Source organism: Anser cygnoides, chromosome 9 (assembly GCF_040182565.1).
Source record: "Anser cygnoides isolate HZ-2024a breed goose chromosome 9, Taihu_goose_T2T_genome, whole genome shotgun sequence".
In the NCBI taxonomy this organism is placed as follows: Eukaryota; Metazoa; Chordata; class Aves; order Anseriformes; family Anatidae; genus Anser; species Anser cygnoides.
The window spans coordinates 10,655,071-10,672,155 of record NC_089881.1 but is presented as its reverse complement, the minus strand read 5'-3'; the positions used below and the strand labels follow the sequence as shown (position 1 = coordinate 10,672,155).

The window sequence follows — 17,085 nt, the reverse complement described above, 5'->3', positions numbered from 1 at the left end:
CACTTCCCTCCCTGCTGCACGCTTCAGCGGGTGCTTGGGGACGCAGTCCTGCTCCCAGAGCGAACAAGAAGCAGCAGAAAGAGGGAACAACAGGAAAACAAAGCCAAGAAGCTTTACTGCAAAGACCAGCACGAACCAATGCTGACAGAGACGATGCCGTGGCTGCGAGCTCAGCCAGGCTGTGTCATGGCTTTCATCACCGCTCCCGACCTGGATTAAGCCTCTTAATGTCGGTGGGAAAGAAGCCCCGCAGGTGGCAGGGGAAGTGCTTGAATTTAATTCTTGCCTTTCCCCATGTACAAAGAGAGCTGGGGCTCCAGCCCACACCAGAAGGTCACCCCAATAATTTCAGGTCACTCCCCACCCCCATGGCAGCCCCTGCTTTGGGCCACGATGCTCCAAGGGCACAAACCCCGCGCTGCCACCCGGCTTCCCTCTGCAAGGTTTCCACATATCCCGGGCTTCCATCAAGTCAGAAAAAGCAAAGCAGGAGCAAGCCAGACGTGCGAGCTGCTGGGCACATGTCTGACCCACAACATCTCGGAGTCAGGAGGACTTCCCCATTTTAATGATGGTGCCAGAGAGGTGGGCAGGGGAAGAGCGGGATCGCCCTCTCCCACCGGAGAAGCACCGCTCCTCTCCACCATTCCCTGAGAGCCCCAGCTTCCGAAGAGCCGCCTGCAGTATCTATACACTTTCAATCAAAAATATTACAGCAACAACTAATTATGTCCCATCATTCCCATGGCTCTCTGCCTTTAATGGTACATTTTGCTGCTACAGAATTACAGTGAAACTGCTCTGGAAGTGCATAACGAGCTATCCCCATCAATCTCCCGCAGATTCATTATGAAGGATTATCCCCAGAATAACAAACCAAGTTCAGATCGCAGAGGACGCACTAAACAACAAAAACAAGTCAGAAACCTTCTCTGCCCATCATTTTGAACGGGAACACCAGCGCCTCGGGGTCTTTGTGATGAACCCGTCGGAGAGGAGCAGCTCCATGAAGCCGTCTCGGCTATGCCAACGCTACCAGCCCATGTGGGCTGACTTGGAGCAGCTAAAAACCAAAACTTGTGTTGGAAAATGGATTTGCACATACATCAGCTGAGTGCAAAGGTGCTGTGTCACTTCGTGATGAGCTGCATCAAGCTCTGCCCCAGCCCTCCCCAGGATCCCCACCGAGGGCATGGATTTCAGCACGCAAGGAGGACGTGGGGCACACGACAACTTAACGAAGCTCAGGCTTGGGGGCTTTGCTCAGCAACTATAAAACAACTTTATCAATAAGCTGCGCCTGCTGTGACAGCTGCATGGAATGCCCTAATTACAAGAAGGAAAGGCTACCCGTATCAGGATGTGTCACACTGGAACATGCTGGTTGGTGCAGCTGAGAGTGCCCGAGGAAACACCCGCCCACACCTCTGGAAGCGCAGGTGTACGTGCGCGCACAACCAGCCCACGAGTGGGGCACAGCAAAGCAGACAAGAAGCCCTCCACGAAGCCCCACCAACGCCTAGCACGTGCGGAACGAGCCAGTAATTTAGGCAGCAGCGCAAAAGTTCCCCACCACGAGCAAGTCCCCTTTGCCAACCCTGAACCTCCCTCGGACGGCCGCAGGAGGGGCTGTCGACGCAGCAAGACGTTACCGCAGCTGCACACAGGAGCGACCACTGACTTGGTGACACCGTGACTGCTCTCAGCATCACCTTCCCCAGTGGTAGGGGGCTTTTCTCCCCTCTTGATCCTTTTCATGCTCTTCAAACCTAGGGAAATAATGGCGGGGCAGGAGGCGGCATGGGTCCTGCACAGGCAGCAGTGCCCCGCACGCACCTCTGCGTGGTTTTCGTGCTCCAAAGGGGCCTGACCCCATGCGAGCATGCGGCGCTGGGCCAGCTCAGCCGCGGCCGTACAAGCCATTTATCATAATCCCACTGAGGAGAGATACAGTAAATCAAAGAGACAACCTGCCTGCAAATAAATTGCAGGGGGGAGGGAGAGGGAGAAAGAAACAGAGAGAAAAAGGGGAGAGAACTGCAGAGGGAGAGATAAGAGAGAGGGAAGGAAACAGCAGAAAATTACAAAAAAGCACACATCACAGGGAAAAAAAGACAAAGGAGACCAAAGCAAATACAAAGATAAGAGAAATAAGATAGTGCTTTCAATACCTCGTTTTCCAAATTATAAGCCTATTCGATAAAATTTGGGAACAAGTTTTAATCCGCCGAGCTCATACAAGGCAGCAGCCCCCGAGGGTCTCAGGACAGCGTGTTGCAGGCAGCCCAGCGCTCCCGGCGCGAGGAGCTCAGTTGCCCCCACAGCGGCGAAGTGACAAAGCAGCTTCCCGGGGCCGTGCTACTCACAGCTACAGGCCACAGACGCACAAAGTGCACGCGCTATAGTCCACGCCATGGGACCGCGTGGCAGCATTTACAGATCAGCACAGATGCATTTAGCAACCCAAAAAGCATCCCGGGCTGAGACGGGGCTTCAAGGAACGCCGCCGGCCACCAGGACAGAGCCGGGAGTCCCGGGAGCTCAGCTCTGCCTCCGCTCCAGCGCCAGAGGAGTGATTCAGGGCTGCAAAATGACAAGGCTATCTTTCGGGAGAACATCTTCCAGAACAATGTCACTATGCATTTAAATCCTCATCTTTGCTTTCTCGAGGCTGGGTTGCCAACAAGCATCACTGAACTCCGCAGTCTGCCCCCAAAATCACCATATGTCACGCTTGGCAGCCTCCCCTTCCAGCCTCCGGAAGGCAGGGAAGAGGAACTCGGCCGCCCAGGGATGGGCAGAGGCTTCCAATAAACCCAAAAGCTGTGGGACCACTCGATACCAGTGGCACCCTCCCATCTGAGGTCCAGCTAAACGGTGTGGGAGGGTCTGGCTTGCATAAAGGATTTTTCTTCGCGGAGAAGTGAAATCCTTCGGGGGAGCTTTGCAGAAGACGTCCCATAGGAAACACAGCAGGGAGGTGAGTGGTGCTCGGTGACTCGCTGCTCCAGCTTCCAGCACAGCTTTGGGACACTCGTGGCCCTGCCCCAGCAGGGGTCTCCATGCCACCAGCCGCAGTGCTCGAGCCTGCGCTGAGCCCAATCTCTTCTCCACCCGCACCACTGCCACCCAGGGGCACGCTCCCAAGCAGACAAGGCTGAAGGTCAGCAGCTCAAGGGCACACGTGAACTGGCCTCCCTGCCTGCCTGAAAGCCTTTGCTGGCCCCTCGGGTGGAAGATACCAAGCTGCTGCTTTTCTCTGGTTTTAGATAAACCAGCAACAGAGGTTGCTGTGGTCTGGTCAACAGCAGCAGGCAGCTGTGGGCAAAGCTGGGCCATCATCAGGGACGCACCACTCCGAACACACAGCCTACAGCTCCTCCAGCTCCTCCCTGGGCAGGGCTGGTCGAGCACTTCCCAAGCACAGCAATCACAGAGGTTTGATCCCGAACTCGACAAGTTTATGTTTTCTGCTCCCCAAAAGCGAGGTACCAGCTTCAGCTGCCCACGCATGCTCCAGCCAGCCGGAAGGGAAGCAAGCGAGCCCACCCAGAGCAGGACCGGGAGCGCTTGGGAAGAGTGGGACTGACCTTTGTCCATCCGGTGAGAAAGCAAGGAACGCCAACAGGAGCATGGTTTGAGATTTCACACACAAAGGTGGTGGAAGCTTAATGGGCCCAGTGGACACGGGCTCCTAATCAACTGGGATTCCCTTGGAAATGGCAGCCTACAAACGCAGTCAGTCAGCTGAGAAGACAGAGCAGCCATAAACGTCAGCAGCATCCGCAATTACACTTGTTAGGATAATTTAAAAGGACATGCGGTCTTCATGCCTCGATGGGCACCCACGGGATCGCAGCGGGATTCCCCCAGCAGCTGGGGTCTGCTCACGTGTGGAACGGCATCGGTCCTGCCTACAACCACCTCAACAGCCACGAGCACAAAGGCACTGGCACAATAAACTTTGCTGAACCAATGCACCAAACCTGTCCCCCTTTCCCTGCCACTCTCCTTCCCCAGAGGACTTATTTTGCCTTACTCCAGGATAGCACTGCCTATGAGGGAAGCTCTCAGGATCAAAACATTTATCCTGCATTTCCCTACGCGCCACCGCTGCCGTAGGGATTCGGGATGAGTCACTGTCTTGGCCTATGTTCTCCAGAAAAGCTACAAGCTTGCTACAGAAACATGCAGCTCCGAGCCCTAAGTCTGAAATGCCAGCCGCGCTGTCAAGGAGCCCTCGCTACAAGAGATGCACCTGGCATCGTCCAGCTCCTATTTACTAGATCTTAGTTTAAAATGTCAGAGGGATTCTGCATGAGCTACGAACACAACGGGCCGCTCAAACAGCAAACGAGCGCCGTTCGTTGGCTCTGGGGTCACTGAGCAGCTTCCCTTCGCCCAGCCCCACCTCCTCCCGAATCAAGGATGCAGCCGGGGCCTTGGCGTTTCCTCCAGACATCACAGATTGGGGGAAAAGCCATCCACCAGAGTCACCAGAGCCCTAACCTATACATCCCGCACAGGGAAGGAGCCAGTGGTGCTTCCCACACCCGGACTCACGCCGGGCTGGTTAACGCAGCACCCAACAGGCACCCACGCGCTGCAGCCCTCGGGAGCGCCGGCCGCCTGCTTTCACAGCTGCTGAACAGCAGCAACAGCAGCGTTCGGGTCCAACACCATCCCCATGCCAAATTACAACCAGCTTGAGGATGGAGGAGGGGGAGAATCTCACACTTGTTCTGCTTCCCCCGGCCGCTGGAGCCCCAGGGTGCACACGGAGCCCATTCAAAATCCACATTTCTGCAGGTTTTTTTTTTTTTTTTTTCCCCTCCAGATCTCTTCAAAACAGCGCCTGGCTGTGCCCCACATCCTCTCCTGAAACATTTTACTATCAATTTGAGCGGTCTCTAGGTACGCGTGTACGCGACAGCTGGTCTGTGGAGTAAATGACAAAGTTAGTTTGCCAAGATTTCCAGACGCCCGCCGGTGCTGCTGCTGCCCCGTGCCGGCTCTGCCAGGCTGGGTAGGCACGCTAGGAGCCACACACGCCGGTGCTGCCTGCGGCCAAACCTTCCCGGGGCAGGGATCGCACCTCGGAGGGGCCCCGGCTGCAATGCCCGGCCCCACAAAACCCAGCTGGGGCACGCTTACGGGCGGAGGGAGAAACGCTCTCCCGGTGTCTCTGCAGCGGAAAAACAAGCTGTGGGACAGCGCTGGCTCGTTGATTAACGAGGTGTGCGGCCAGCGTTTGCTGGTCCTGCTGTAAAAGCAGAGGAGAGTGGGGATGGAAGAGGAGCACAGGGGCAGAGACAGGGGAAGCACAAATAAGAAAAAAAAGCCGTCAGCGCAGGGCGTTATATTGTAATCAAATCCACATACATTCCAGCGGGAGGGAGAAAAACTTCAGCTGCAAGGCTGCTGGTGCTGAGCGTTACACAGCACGGACTGCCGGCCCCAGGGAGGAGAAGAGGAGGAGGAGGAAGCTGAAGGAGGCGCTGCTTGGCTCCCGGCCGGCCGCGCACGCTCCTGCCTCCAGCCCAGCCGCCTGCACGAGCGCAAGCTGGGAAAAGGCTGGAGCGGAGCAGGCGGGAGGAGAGCCATCTGCGCGCCGGGAGCCGCGCCAAGGCGCGCTGGGGGATGGATTTTCCACGCACCACCCCCCTTTTCCCGGGCTAGCTCGGCCTCCTCTCCTCCCGCACGGCCACCGTCACCAGCGGCCAACACCTAGCCGAAACGCTTCGGCAGGAAACGGCGCGGCCACAAAGCAGGGCTTCCCCGCACGGCATTTCCACTCCGCACTTCTGGGCTGGGTGCGGAAGCCACCACCCGAGGGGCATCCCCAAATTCTCCCAAACCGAGGTCATCGCACCCCCCAGTGCGATGGGGACAGTCCCAACGGGAAGGTCACGGGCGCCAGCATCCGCAGGGCTTTCCCATCCAGAAGGGGCAGGAAGCAGCTCCCGCTGCGGTCACGGGGCTGCTGCCTCCGCTTGGGCTTGAATCCCGCTGGATCCCGGTGACACCACAGCTGAACGCGGGCGGACAGGCCTCGCTTTGCACAAAGAGCCCATGGGAAACTCGCTGCCCAAGTCCTGCAGCCCTCCTGCAACCTGAAAATCTGCCACGCGCGAGAGCAGCTCGGCTCCGCTCCACGCAACGCTAACACCGCTCATTTTTAACGTGGTGCCAGCTGATGATAAACTTCCCCGTGAGATCATCTCCATACCACCTCTTCTCCTGATGACACTGACCCGTCCTCCCTGATTGTGGTTTCCTCGCTGAAATAAATCACCGTAAGTGCACATTGTGCTCCGGGCCTCATTACTGTTCATCACCGCCTGCACGACGGAGCTGTCACATCCCGGCGGGTTCTGTCACCTGGGCAACCCGGGCGGGATGCGGGGGGGGGACGTGTTGGGGAAGCCCCTGGGAGGACCAGTGTGACCAGCAGCCACTGCCACGCACAGGCAAATGGGAGACGGGATCATAACACATGAGCACCCAAAAGATGGAAGCCCCAAAGCGGAATGATTTAGCACCACAGCACGCAGCGCAGGCGATGGCAAATGCGCCCTGATGGCCAGGAGAGCTGTCCCACAGCGAGAGCTTTCGCTGGGCTGAAACCTCCTCCAGGAGGGCGGCAGAACCCCTCTGCGCCCCTGTTTAGGGCGGATTGCACGGGAACGCCGAAGGGAGGACGGAGGCAGGGCTGGGCGCTTCCCAAACCTCTCCCAGCCACGCGTCCCGCCTCCGGCCCCTCCTCGCACGCAGGCGTTCAGACCCCACTAGGTCACCCCAGATCAATCCAAACAGCGTTGCAACCGTACTTCAAGCAGTAAATGAAAAGCTCCGTGCCAAACCCCCGCCAAGACTGCTCGAGCGATAACAATGCAGAGGCATTGTTTGCCTGTCACATTGCTTTCAAAAGCCAAACACTCAAAAAAGAGAGAGGGAGCAATTAAAGCTGCCGCTAATCTCGTAGCGCCTGCATCAAAAACCTGCCCGCTGTTCCAGCCGAGCGGGCGGCGGCGGGACAAGCGCCTCACAGCTGGGACGTGACGGGCAGGAGGTGCTCACCATGGAACAGCAGCACCAAAGCACCGTGACCGCATCCCTGCGCCTCGTCGTGGCTGGGAAGAGCGGCTCTTCCTGACACCTGGGGCTGCGCAGAGGTGGAGGTTTCCAGGAGAGCAGCTCACAGCAGCTACTTACACCCATGAGCGTGGTCAAGCAGAGGAGGCGCCGCTGTCGCCTTCCACACGATGGACGTAGCAGCTCTTCCCACGGACGTAGCAGCTCTTGCCACCATCCAGGCTTCGCGCAAATGCCCCTTCCGCGCCGGTGTTGGCAGAACCGGTGTTTCTGATCCAATGCCTCAGCCCTGGCGGTGGCCACGATGCTGATGGGTTCTGCTGGCACCAGGCGAGCTTCTGCCCCCCTGCCCTGCGTGCTGAGGAGCTCCGCGCTCCCTCAGGCAGACGGAGGACAGGCGACGACGGACACATGGCCGCGGCGCGTTCGCACGCGCAGGCACCGGCCGGGGGGGACCGCGTTTCAGAAATAACACAGGCACGCACACAAAAGAGCGCAAGCCATTAATCTGGGCGAACCAAAGGAAATGAAATCATTATGTCTGCAGCTACAGCATCCAGAAGAACAAATTTCCTGCCTGGATAATAAATGGATTCTTTTGTTTCATGTTGGCCCCGGCCACGTGACTGTCTTGGCCTATTCCTCATCCAAAACATCTTGCTGTATAAATACCCAGACGGGCTTGGGTTTCAGCTGCTAAAAATATGTTTTAATTATAATAATATATAATAATAATAACACAAAAAGCTACACGGTCCCCAGCCCCTTTCCTCTTAAACAACCTCTGAAGGCTTTCCAGAGCACAAGCAAGGAAACAAAAAGACCAAAGTTACCAATCACAGCTGCAACTGCTAAAAAAGAACAGACACAAGGCAGACAAATGACAGCCCCAGGTTGATGCCTGCGATAAATAACCCCTGCCAGAAAAAGAACCGAGGTGTGCACACGGCATTTGAAGCCCCTGTGAGCATCTCATGGTGCAGGACCAAACCCCGCAGGTGATGGGGATTTTGCCTGAGCCACAAGCAGCGCCTTGCAGGTGGCTTTCTGGCACCGTGAGGGCAGGGTATTTTACATTTTTAATCCGAAAGGGAAGGTGAATTCTGATCCTTACAGCTGGCTGCAGGAAGGGCTCTGGGCATCTCCAGGGATGCAGGCTGCTAGGAGAGCTGCGTGCATGACTGCTTTCAGCCATCCCTTTAACCCGCAGCTCCACCAGACCATTCAATTAAAACCATTTGTGCACCTAACTCCGTATTTCAGTTTTGCTTTATGAAAGCAGAGCAAACATTGAAACAAGTTTCAAAACAAAAGAGCATTTGGAATCCAAGCTTGAGAGCGCCTTGTTGCAAAAAGCCTGAATTGCTGAGGTGTTACAAAGAGAGCTCCAGGCACCAAGACGAGCCGGTGAGCCCCACCGAGCCAGCAGCGGGCTCCACGCTCCCCATGGGCACAAGTCCCGACCAAGCCCCACTCCCAAGATAAAGTGGCCAGAAGAGCCATCCCCTACAGCCCCAGGAAGGTCCCCGAGCACGCACAGCTGCCTCCCCCTTTGATTCTGGATGCTCACCAGGAACCGAGCACACCAGCGCCCCGTGGGATGAAATCCCTATGTGGAAAGGCAGACTGTAAGCCTGCTTTGTGCATCACGCAAGCAGAAGCCTTACTTCTTTTCCCTTTGTGGGTCATCTTTAATTTCAATTATATTTGGGATGCTGTGGGAAGTGTCCAAGCATTGCTGCTGCCTCATTTCAATTGCTCATCATTGCTGTTTCTTCAAGGAGGGGAAAAAGAGTCATTGGAAACTAAATATTTACACGCCCACGTACACTAATCCCAGCAGATCCAAGGGTGGGAAGCTTATTTAAAAAAAAACATCCCTAATTACTTTCCCATTTTAAAGGGAATAATCTGGCAATTAGCTAGAAAGCTTTACATCAGTAATCACATATTTCCTAACGAGGAATAACCTGAGCCAGACCTCCATCCCTACAGTGGCATCCAGGCGCTCGCTGCCCTGCGGGACAGGCACTGGGGACAGGGACACCAAACAGGCACTGAGGGCTTGCCAGCCGCTGGATCACATCCCAGGGAAGCCTCCTTGCTGAAGGACCGAAGACTTTCGGATAGGTGAGAGTTTGACTTAAGGCTCTATCAGCCTATCATTTAGGAAGATAAAACTGCGTTCACTCTGCCGAAGCAAACTATTAAAAGTGGAAGATGTTATCTCAGGTAATAAAGAGCAAAACCTGAGGACCAGCCTGGGAATTCAAGTTTACAACTTGTATCAACTTCATATGCTGTAAAACTTCACCTGGTTTATAAGTTTCTCACCAACTTCATAAAAGATGTTTTATTATTATTGTTTTCTGACTCTCCTGCCTTAATAAAATGCCTCTCCTACTCTGTGTGGGTGTTACATTATAAACATTTGCACTTTGATTCATTCAAGACTTAAGGAAGCTTTCAAGGTAACCTATTAGGAATACTTAAAGTGTTTCAAAGGCATCACAGTTTCCCTGAACATTTCAATACTTTAAATAAATAAATAAAAACACACTTTTGCAGTAAACTGCCTCCGAAATCCACCAGGCTGGCAATTCAAGCTACAGCATAGGGAAGCAACCAAGCCAGCCCGGTGGAGCACGTCCCTGTCACATTTGGTGTGGGGTCATCAGAATTGCTGACACAGGTAGGTTGACACCACAGCCGGACTGGAGATGGGGCAGGAAGCCCTCCGGGACAGAACATCTCCCTACCACAACCAGAATCCTGTACAAAAAAGGGATATGGCTTGACAAAGAAAAAAACACCACACAAAGCACCCTTGCTCCTTCCAGGCTTCACAGCAGCATCATTGCTTGTATCATCTATACACACTTAAGGAAGAATTGATGAAAATTTTGGTCGCGCTTTGTGAGCGGCTCACCACTACCACCTGGAGCACGTCCATCCCCAGTTCTGGGGCTGCTGGTGCAGCATCGTGAGGCAGCCCCAAACACCGTGGTGCTCCAGAGATCCCCACTCCATCGCAGCGGCCCCGTGCCCGAGAGCAGCCGGGCTGGCTGAGGAGCGGCAGCTGCTCCCTACCAGGAGGCATCAAAGCCCCGCAGCACGGCTGCTGCTTAATGCGGGATCAAGGACGCGGCCCAGGGAGACACAAGATGCTCCTCAGCAGCAGCTGGACCAGAAGCAAGCAGATGAGTGTAAAAGCACGGGTTTTCTGTCCCCATTCACACAAACAGGGGCTGGCCAGCCCCATGCACCAGGTCCAGCCCCAATACATCACTCCTCCGTGCCGGGCATGGCTCACAAAGGCAGAGCAGGAGGGTGCCCACAGTTGTGTCCTCCTCAAAGCAGCCCTTTTCCTCCGGCCTCTGCCGAAGGCTATTGAAGTTAATGAGTGCTTTTCTGTAGCCTCCAGCAGGCTGGAGAGCCGGCCTTTCAGCTCAGCAGCCTCCTGCCTTGGTAATAACCCAGGTGTGGTGCACGGAGGGATAATAAAAGCCAATTTTTAGACAGAGATAGAATATGACTAGCTTGTGATCTTGCAGATCCCACCAGCCAGCACGCACCAAAGCTAGAGGACCAAGCCTGCCAGAGAAGACAACTCACTCCTGGACACAGGAGGCTGTGCCAGCCACCGTGCATCGAGTTGGCTCTGCAAGAGTAACCTCGCTGCATGTCACAGCTTCCCTGCTGAAAGCTTGAAGGGCTCAGAAGACTTAGATCCAATCCACACGAACAACTTCATCTCAAGTGGAAAGGCTTGGACAGCAAAGGCCACGCATCTCAGAACCACAGAATCATCCAGGTCAGAAAAGACCTTCAAGATCACCAAGGCCAACCATCAGCCCGACCTGCCAGGTCCCATCACTAAACCACATCCACCTATCTCATAAATACCTCTGGGGTGGGGACTGTCACTTCCCTGGGCAGCCTGTTCCAGTGCCTGACTGCCCCTTCCATGAAGAAATTCTTCCTCACATCTAATCTAAACCTCCCCAGCGTCATCTCCAGAGAGTTTACTCACCTGCATGAAGCTTATGGACAGCTTCACCAGGCCTGTGGGGTTTTGCTCAGGGGACACCGTGGCTCTGTAGTCCAAGGCTGCCTGCAGCCCATTATTCCCAGCACTGGATGAAGGACACCAAGACCCCTGACACTTCAAAAACAATTAATGCAGGGGCAGAGCAGCCACGTAGCCACAGCTCCTCCGAGCTGCTGCACACCATGGGAGAGCAAAACACACACAGCACCGGGGTACACAGCATGAGGCAGCTCGAGTGCAGAGGTCTTCTAATGCTTGGAAACATTGCATGAAGTACTTCTGGCAATACAGCCAGCTGTTCTGGTAATCTTGAAAAGCTAAGTTTTGTTCATTTCAAACACATTTGTTTCAAATTAAAAGCACAGCTGATGCCTCACAGAACTCTCTGGAAATATCCCATTGCTCCTTTGTCCATATGCCCGACTTCCAGCACTTCCTCCTCTGCTTCAGACTTACAGAACTGAAGCTATTGCTTCAAGTTCGCCTGATCTCCTCCAGCTCCAAGAGACACTCCCGAGGTTAGACAGCAATAAGAGGTGGATTTAGGGAACCTCCTGGACCTAAGAGCCCAGGTCTTGTTGTGAGGCCAAGGGCATCAGAAGCCCACTTCCCCAACGGCTGTCTCTAGGACACCAGGGCTCAAGTCCCTCCACAGGCACATGGCTGTCCTCCAGCACCAGATACCAGGAGGACTTCCCAAGCGTCCAACTCCTCCAAATTGCTCAGCCTCTCACCTGGCCCAAGATATGAATAGCAGTTCTGGTTAGAAAGAGAAAATTAAAAATAAAAAATGCCCAGCAACCTCCTGTGGCCAAACTGGCAAGACCCTGCACCTCTTCCTTTCCCCCACCTCAAGTCCAGCATTCCCTTTTCAACTTTTCTGCTGGGCTCCTTATTTGCCTGAGGAAGATGTAATTCACACCCTCCCAGCTCCTCTGTGGTGATTTAACTTCTTTTGAACAAAAAGCAATTATCCCCACATCAACAGGACCCTCACGAGGATGTTAATGAGTCAGTTCAGCCCCTGTGGCTAGGCCTTGGCTGAAGCAAGTGGAGGCCTCCAGTAATCAAAGCCCTGCACCTGACTGCAAAATAAAAATAAAATAATAAAAAACTCTATAAAACTTCAGTCCTCACCATTCCCCATCCTAATGCCTCCACCTGAGGTGCAGGATTTGGCACCAACAGGAAGGGGGCTGACACAAAACGTGTTTCTGGCAGAGGGGCGCGACTCACGCATGGAGGCCCAAGTAAGGAAATAAACAGAAACAGAGCTGGATACAGACACCAAAACCTCAAAGCAACCCAAGGAAGAGTTAGTTGGGTTTGAGTAACCAAAACCTGGGCGTCTGGGACGTCAGTGGTGTGGTTTTGACAGGAGCAGGACTCCATAACTGGGAGAAAGCAGCAGTGCAATATTAAACAATTCAAGTTGTGACAAAGCCCCCACCTCAGATGCAAGGAAATGGCCTAAAAGCGAGGATTTCCGCAGCCTCTTGCCTATTCCCAGCAACCACCTTGCCTCGCTGCAACATAAATTATAGCTTAATCAGTTCTGAATACCAGCGATGCTGCCTGAATGCCTCCCCAGATATTAAACGCTTCTTTCACTGCGCTAACAAGCACATACCTGAGGCCTTCCTAGTCCCTAATTACTCAGCATAGTTATTTCCAAGTCAAAATATATAAGTAAATAAATAAAAAACCTTAATACTTTTTTTCCCCCCTCTACTTCGCAAAGCCCTTGAAAGGAATCCGCCTGCTTATTAACGAATGCAAGCAATTCACAATTGTTATCCGAAACCATTCTCTTGGAAGGACGGAGCTTGCCATCATCGCCTCCCACCCGCCCCGAAGACATGCAGGGATGCCAGAGGGAGCATCCCCCCAAGGAGCATCCCCGAATCCAGCCCTGCTCCTTCCCTTTAGGCTGAAGCTCAAAGCAGCAGTCCTGAACCAATATGATCATAGAACCATCTAGGTTGGAAAAGACCTTCAAGATCATCAAATCCAACCATCAAGCGGACCTTCCAAGTCTCCTTGCTCAAGCACATCCCTCAGGGCCACATCCGCACGTTGCACCCCCCGCCTCCAGGGATGGGGACTCCACCCCTTCCCCAAGAAGCCCATTCCAATGCTTGGACACCCTCTCCACGAAGGAATTCTTCCCCATATCCAATCCAAACCTCCCCTGCTCCTGCTGGAGCGGTGCTGGGGTGCGGGCCCCTTCCCTTTGAACCGTCATCTCCTCCGGCCCAGCAGCAACTCATTACAGGCAGGCCGCGGTAACAGCAATTAGGTCACACCGCGCTGCAGGTTTAGCGGGCAAAACTATAATTATTTAGAAACATCGAGTTTAAATGCCAAAGAGTCTTAATGAAATTGAGCTAATTAACCAATTTCGACTGAATAACTGATTAGTTAAAAAGAAAAATAAAGTCAATGATCATAGACAACAGTTTTTTTTTTTTTTTAACTGGTTGTTTTCTCACAACAACTCTCAGTTGCACAAAAGGAGACCAACAATCCCTGCTAACCAAATATTATTGTAATTAAATATTCAACAGGAAGGCTCTTCAATTATTCAGAGGAGGGACGACACTCGCTATAAGCGGGCTGGGTTTCTCCCTTTGGACCTGGCCGGGGATGCTCACAGGGCACGGCTGCCACCCATCCTGCGGAGCAGGGACCACGCTCTGACTGCCACACCAGCGGGTGCCAGGTTTTGCGAGGTTTTCTGGGGTCAGTGGTATTCCCCCAGCAAAGGGCTGGGAGGAAAAGCAGACACACACACCCCGACACACATGGTTATAATTCACTAAGCGGCATTACTGTAGGAAATTACAGTTTAGCTTTTTCAGCAAAGGGATATTGAGATTCACTGTAAGGAAACTGCAGAATCTTTCAGGCCATTTATCACAGCTCTATGAGTCCCAACTTCCACTGAAATGAAACAATAATAAATATTGAGCAGAGCGAGTTAATCTCCGCTGAACGCACTTTAATAATTCAAAAGTTACGAGAAATAAATAGATTAAGCGCAGGGCTTTTGGCTTTTACAAATGCACATCCCATTTTTCTCACCATTTCTCATCATGCGACTTGCTGGAAAAACGCCTGGTGATAGAAGACACCCCAAAAAACAAGCCATGGCTGGCAGCTACAGCTCCGCAGGCACCCCAGTTCCTACAGCACAAGGTCCCTGCATCAGCCCCGCCGCACAGGCTCTGGGTTTCCAGCGCCGCAGCCCAGAACGTGCCACTCCACACCGCAGCAAACATCCCAGCTTAACGTTTTCCTTGTGCAAGTATTCATGCGTGTAAAGCTCGATGGCTTGAATATTTGCAGAAAGCAAGCAAGGTTAAATTGAAGTGTGCTTTCAAATCCTAATGAATACTTGGGGAAAACATTCCCCCACCCCAACTATTTACTCAGCCTCGCCGCGCTGTTAAGTGACCACTCTGCCGCTGCATGTGTTTAGAGAGGACGGAGCGCTGCAGCATCCTCCTGAGGGCACCCCACGAGTCTGCAGCTCCTGAGTTCAGCTGGGTACCAACTGCAGCGCGGGCAGAAACAGCGTAGCCCAGACCCCATATCCTCCGCACCTGCCCTTCTACAGCTCCTCCGTGGCCTTTCTTTGCACGAGCTGCTCCAAGAGCATCTTCAGCAGCACAGAAATACCAGTGACGGCAGCCCAGCTCACAGGCTTCCCCCTCCAGCGCTGCTTTTCTGATCTTTCCATCACTAGCGGCGCTTGTTTTCACCTCTAACAGGCCACCAGAGCACTGTAAGTTATTCAACTTTCAGCAGGCTGCGCTGCATTCAGGGAAATTGAAATTCAAAGCCTTAATTAAGGCAAGAAAAAAAAAAAAAAGACCTGCATCTTAAGGAAGAAAAGCAAGATGAAATTCAGCCGCAGGAGCAGTGCCAGCGAGATGGGTTTGCTGTGTGCCCGGAGCGTTTGGTGGGAAGTGACGGAGGGCCGCCGAAACTTCGTCCTCCCATCGCCTACATCCCCGAGTCTCGAAGCACGCGGGAAACAGGAAGGCAACCGAGACGAGGAATAATGAGTCAGTGATACCAGCAATTAGTCAAAAAAAGCAGCACAGGCATCTGCGGGCGAGGGCCCGTTTCCCATGACTTAACAAAACGCTCTCCCTCCAGGCTGATGAGATCTGGGCTCACTCGTCATGCCAGCACTCCAGTTCTTCCCCTTAGGTTTCCTTTTTCCAGATTATGCAAAAAATAAATAAATAAAGGGACGGCTACGGGCCGGCACAGAAGACCAGGGCTTGCAACATCTCGAGACTTAGCTCTGGCTCTGCTCTGGGCACAGCAGCAGGAACAGACCCCGTAGAGGTGGCTCTCGCCCTGCTCACCGCGGCAGCGTTAGGTGGAAGCAGGGGAAGCCCGACTGACGCGAGCACCAGATGTGCATGCCCCGAGCCAAGGAGGGGAGGATGCCCACGGGGCTCACAGGCTGCAGGAACCAGCTCTAGGACATCACCCTGGCACCAAACCCTCGTCCCCGGTCCTCTCCGGGCAGGCAGGCAGGCAGCAGATAAGCGCACGGAGCAGCCAAAGTAGAGCTACGCCAGCTCTCCGGGCTCGCTCCGTGCACAAGGAAGCCGACGGGCAGGCGAGCAGGTAGGCAGACGAAGCAGGGCCGGCTCTGTCTCTCGGCTGACCCGCCGACACCCCAAAACTCCTGCAGCCACAGAGTTACGAGGCGTGCCGCCAGCCTGCCGCACTCCGGGCGATCGCAGCGGGTTCAGCTGACGCCCAGCACGCCGGCGCTCCCCGAGCGATCGCGGGGCACGGAGAGGCAGAGCGCTGGCTCCTGGCACCGCTTCGCTCCCGGGAGCATCCGAAACGCGAAGCGGGAGCACCCGAAAGGCGAAGGGCGAGCAGCCGGGCGCCCGGCGGAACGCGGCCGGCGGAGCCACGCGTGGCAAAGCGCTGCCACGCTGCGAGGATGCTCGGGCACAAGCGGGCGAGCCGGGGGCCGCCAGCCCGCGAGCCGCACGGAGGGCAAGCTGCTGGCAGCGCCGGGGGCACGTCCCGGGGCCGGGTAACGAGGCTCGGGAGGCAGGGACCGAGCGCGGCCGCCCTGCCGCTGCCGGGCTGCGCTCCGCGGGACCCGCGGCGCTCCTCAACAGGTTGCGGGGGGCACGGCGGGCGGCTCGTCCCCCCCGGGACGGCCAGAAGCCGGGGGGGGGGGCTTTCTCAGGGCTTTTTTTTTTTTCCCCGCACCGAGCACGGCGACGGCGGAGAGGGGGCTCAGCGCCGAGCATCCCGGCGGCTGCTCCCTGATTACTGGGGGAAACGGGGCACCGGAGCTTCCCCGCCACCCCCCCCGGCCGGCAGCGGGACAGCGGCCGCCCCGACCCCCGTCCCCCCGCGTCGCCCCCAGCCTCACCTTCCACGGCGGCCGCGGCGGCGGCCAGGCAGAGCAGCGCCACCAGACCCGCAGCCATCGCCCCCCCGGGCCGGCGTCCCCCGCCGCTCCGCCTCGGCCTTCCGCGGGCACCGCGCGGGGCTCCGCAGGCGTCGGGCGCCGCCGGCGGCGGGCGGGCATGGGCGGCGGGAGGCAGCCGGGCCGAGCCGAGCCGAGCCGGGCCGCGCCGGTCCGGGCCGGGCCGGGCCGCGCCGAGCCGAGCCGCGGGACCGCGCCGCCCGCCCGGCTCACATCGCAGCCGCGAGTGGGACGCGCGGCCACGCCGCCGCCGCACGCCCCCGCCGCCCGCCCGCCGGCCCCGCCCCCGCCGCCCGCCCGCCAATCGCCGCGCCCCGCCCGCCGCCCGCCGGCCACGCCCCCGCCGCGGCCGTCCGAAGGCCGAGGGCGCCCCCCGGCGGTCGGAGGCGGGGCCGCGGGCGGGGAGGGAGTGACGGCGGCGCTGCGTCACCGAGGGGGGGGGGGGGTGGCGTCACGAGAGGGG

General features: G+C 55.8%; 1 protein-coding gene across 2 annotated transcripts in view; it reads right to left on the bottom strand.

Moving 5' to 3' along the window:
• The window catches only part of EPHB1 (EPH receptor B1), a 52,285-nt gene extending 35,420 nt beyond the window's left edge, over positions 1-16,865 (bottom strand). Inside the window, exon 1 of one of the 2 annotated variants that reach the window (XM_067002785.1) lies at positions 16,566-16,865. In XM_067002785.1, coding sequence (XP_066858886.1) covers positions 16,566-16,623 — 58 coding nt within the window. In that variant the 5' untranslated portion in view covers positions 16,624-16,865. The remainder of the gene's footprint in view (positions 1-16,565) is intronic. The other variant, XM_067002784.1, reaches the window with a different exon arrangement.
• Positions 16,866-17,085: the final 220 nt, after the last annotated feature.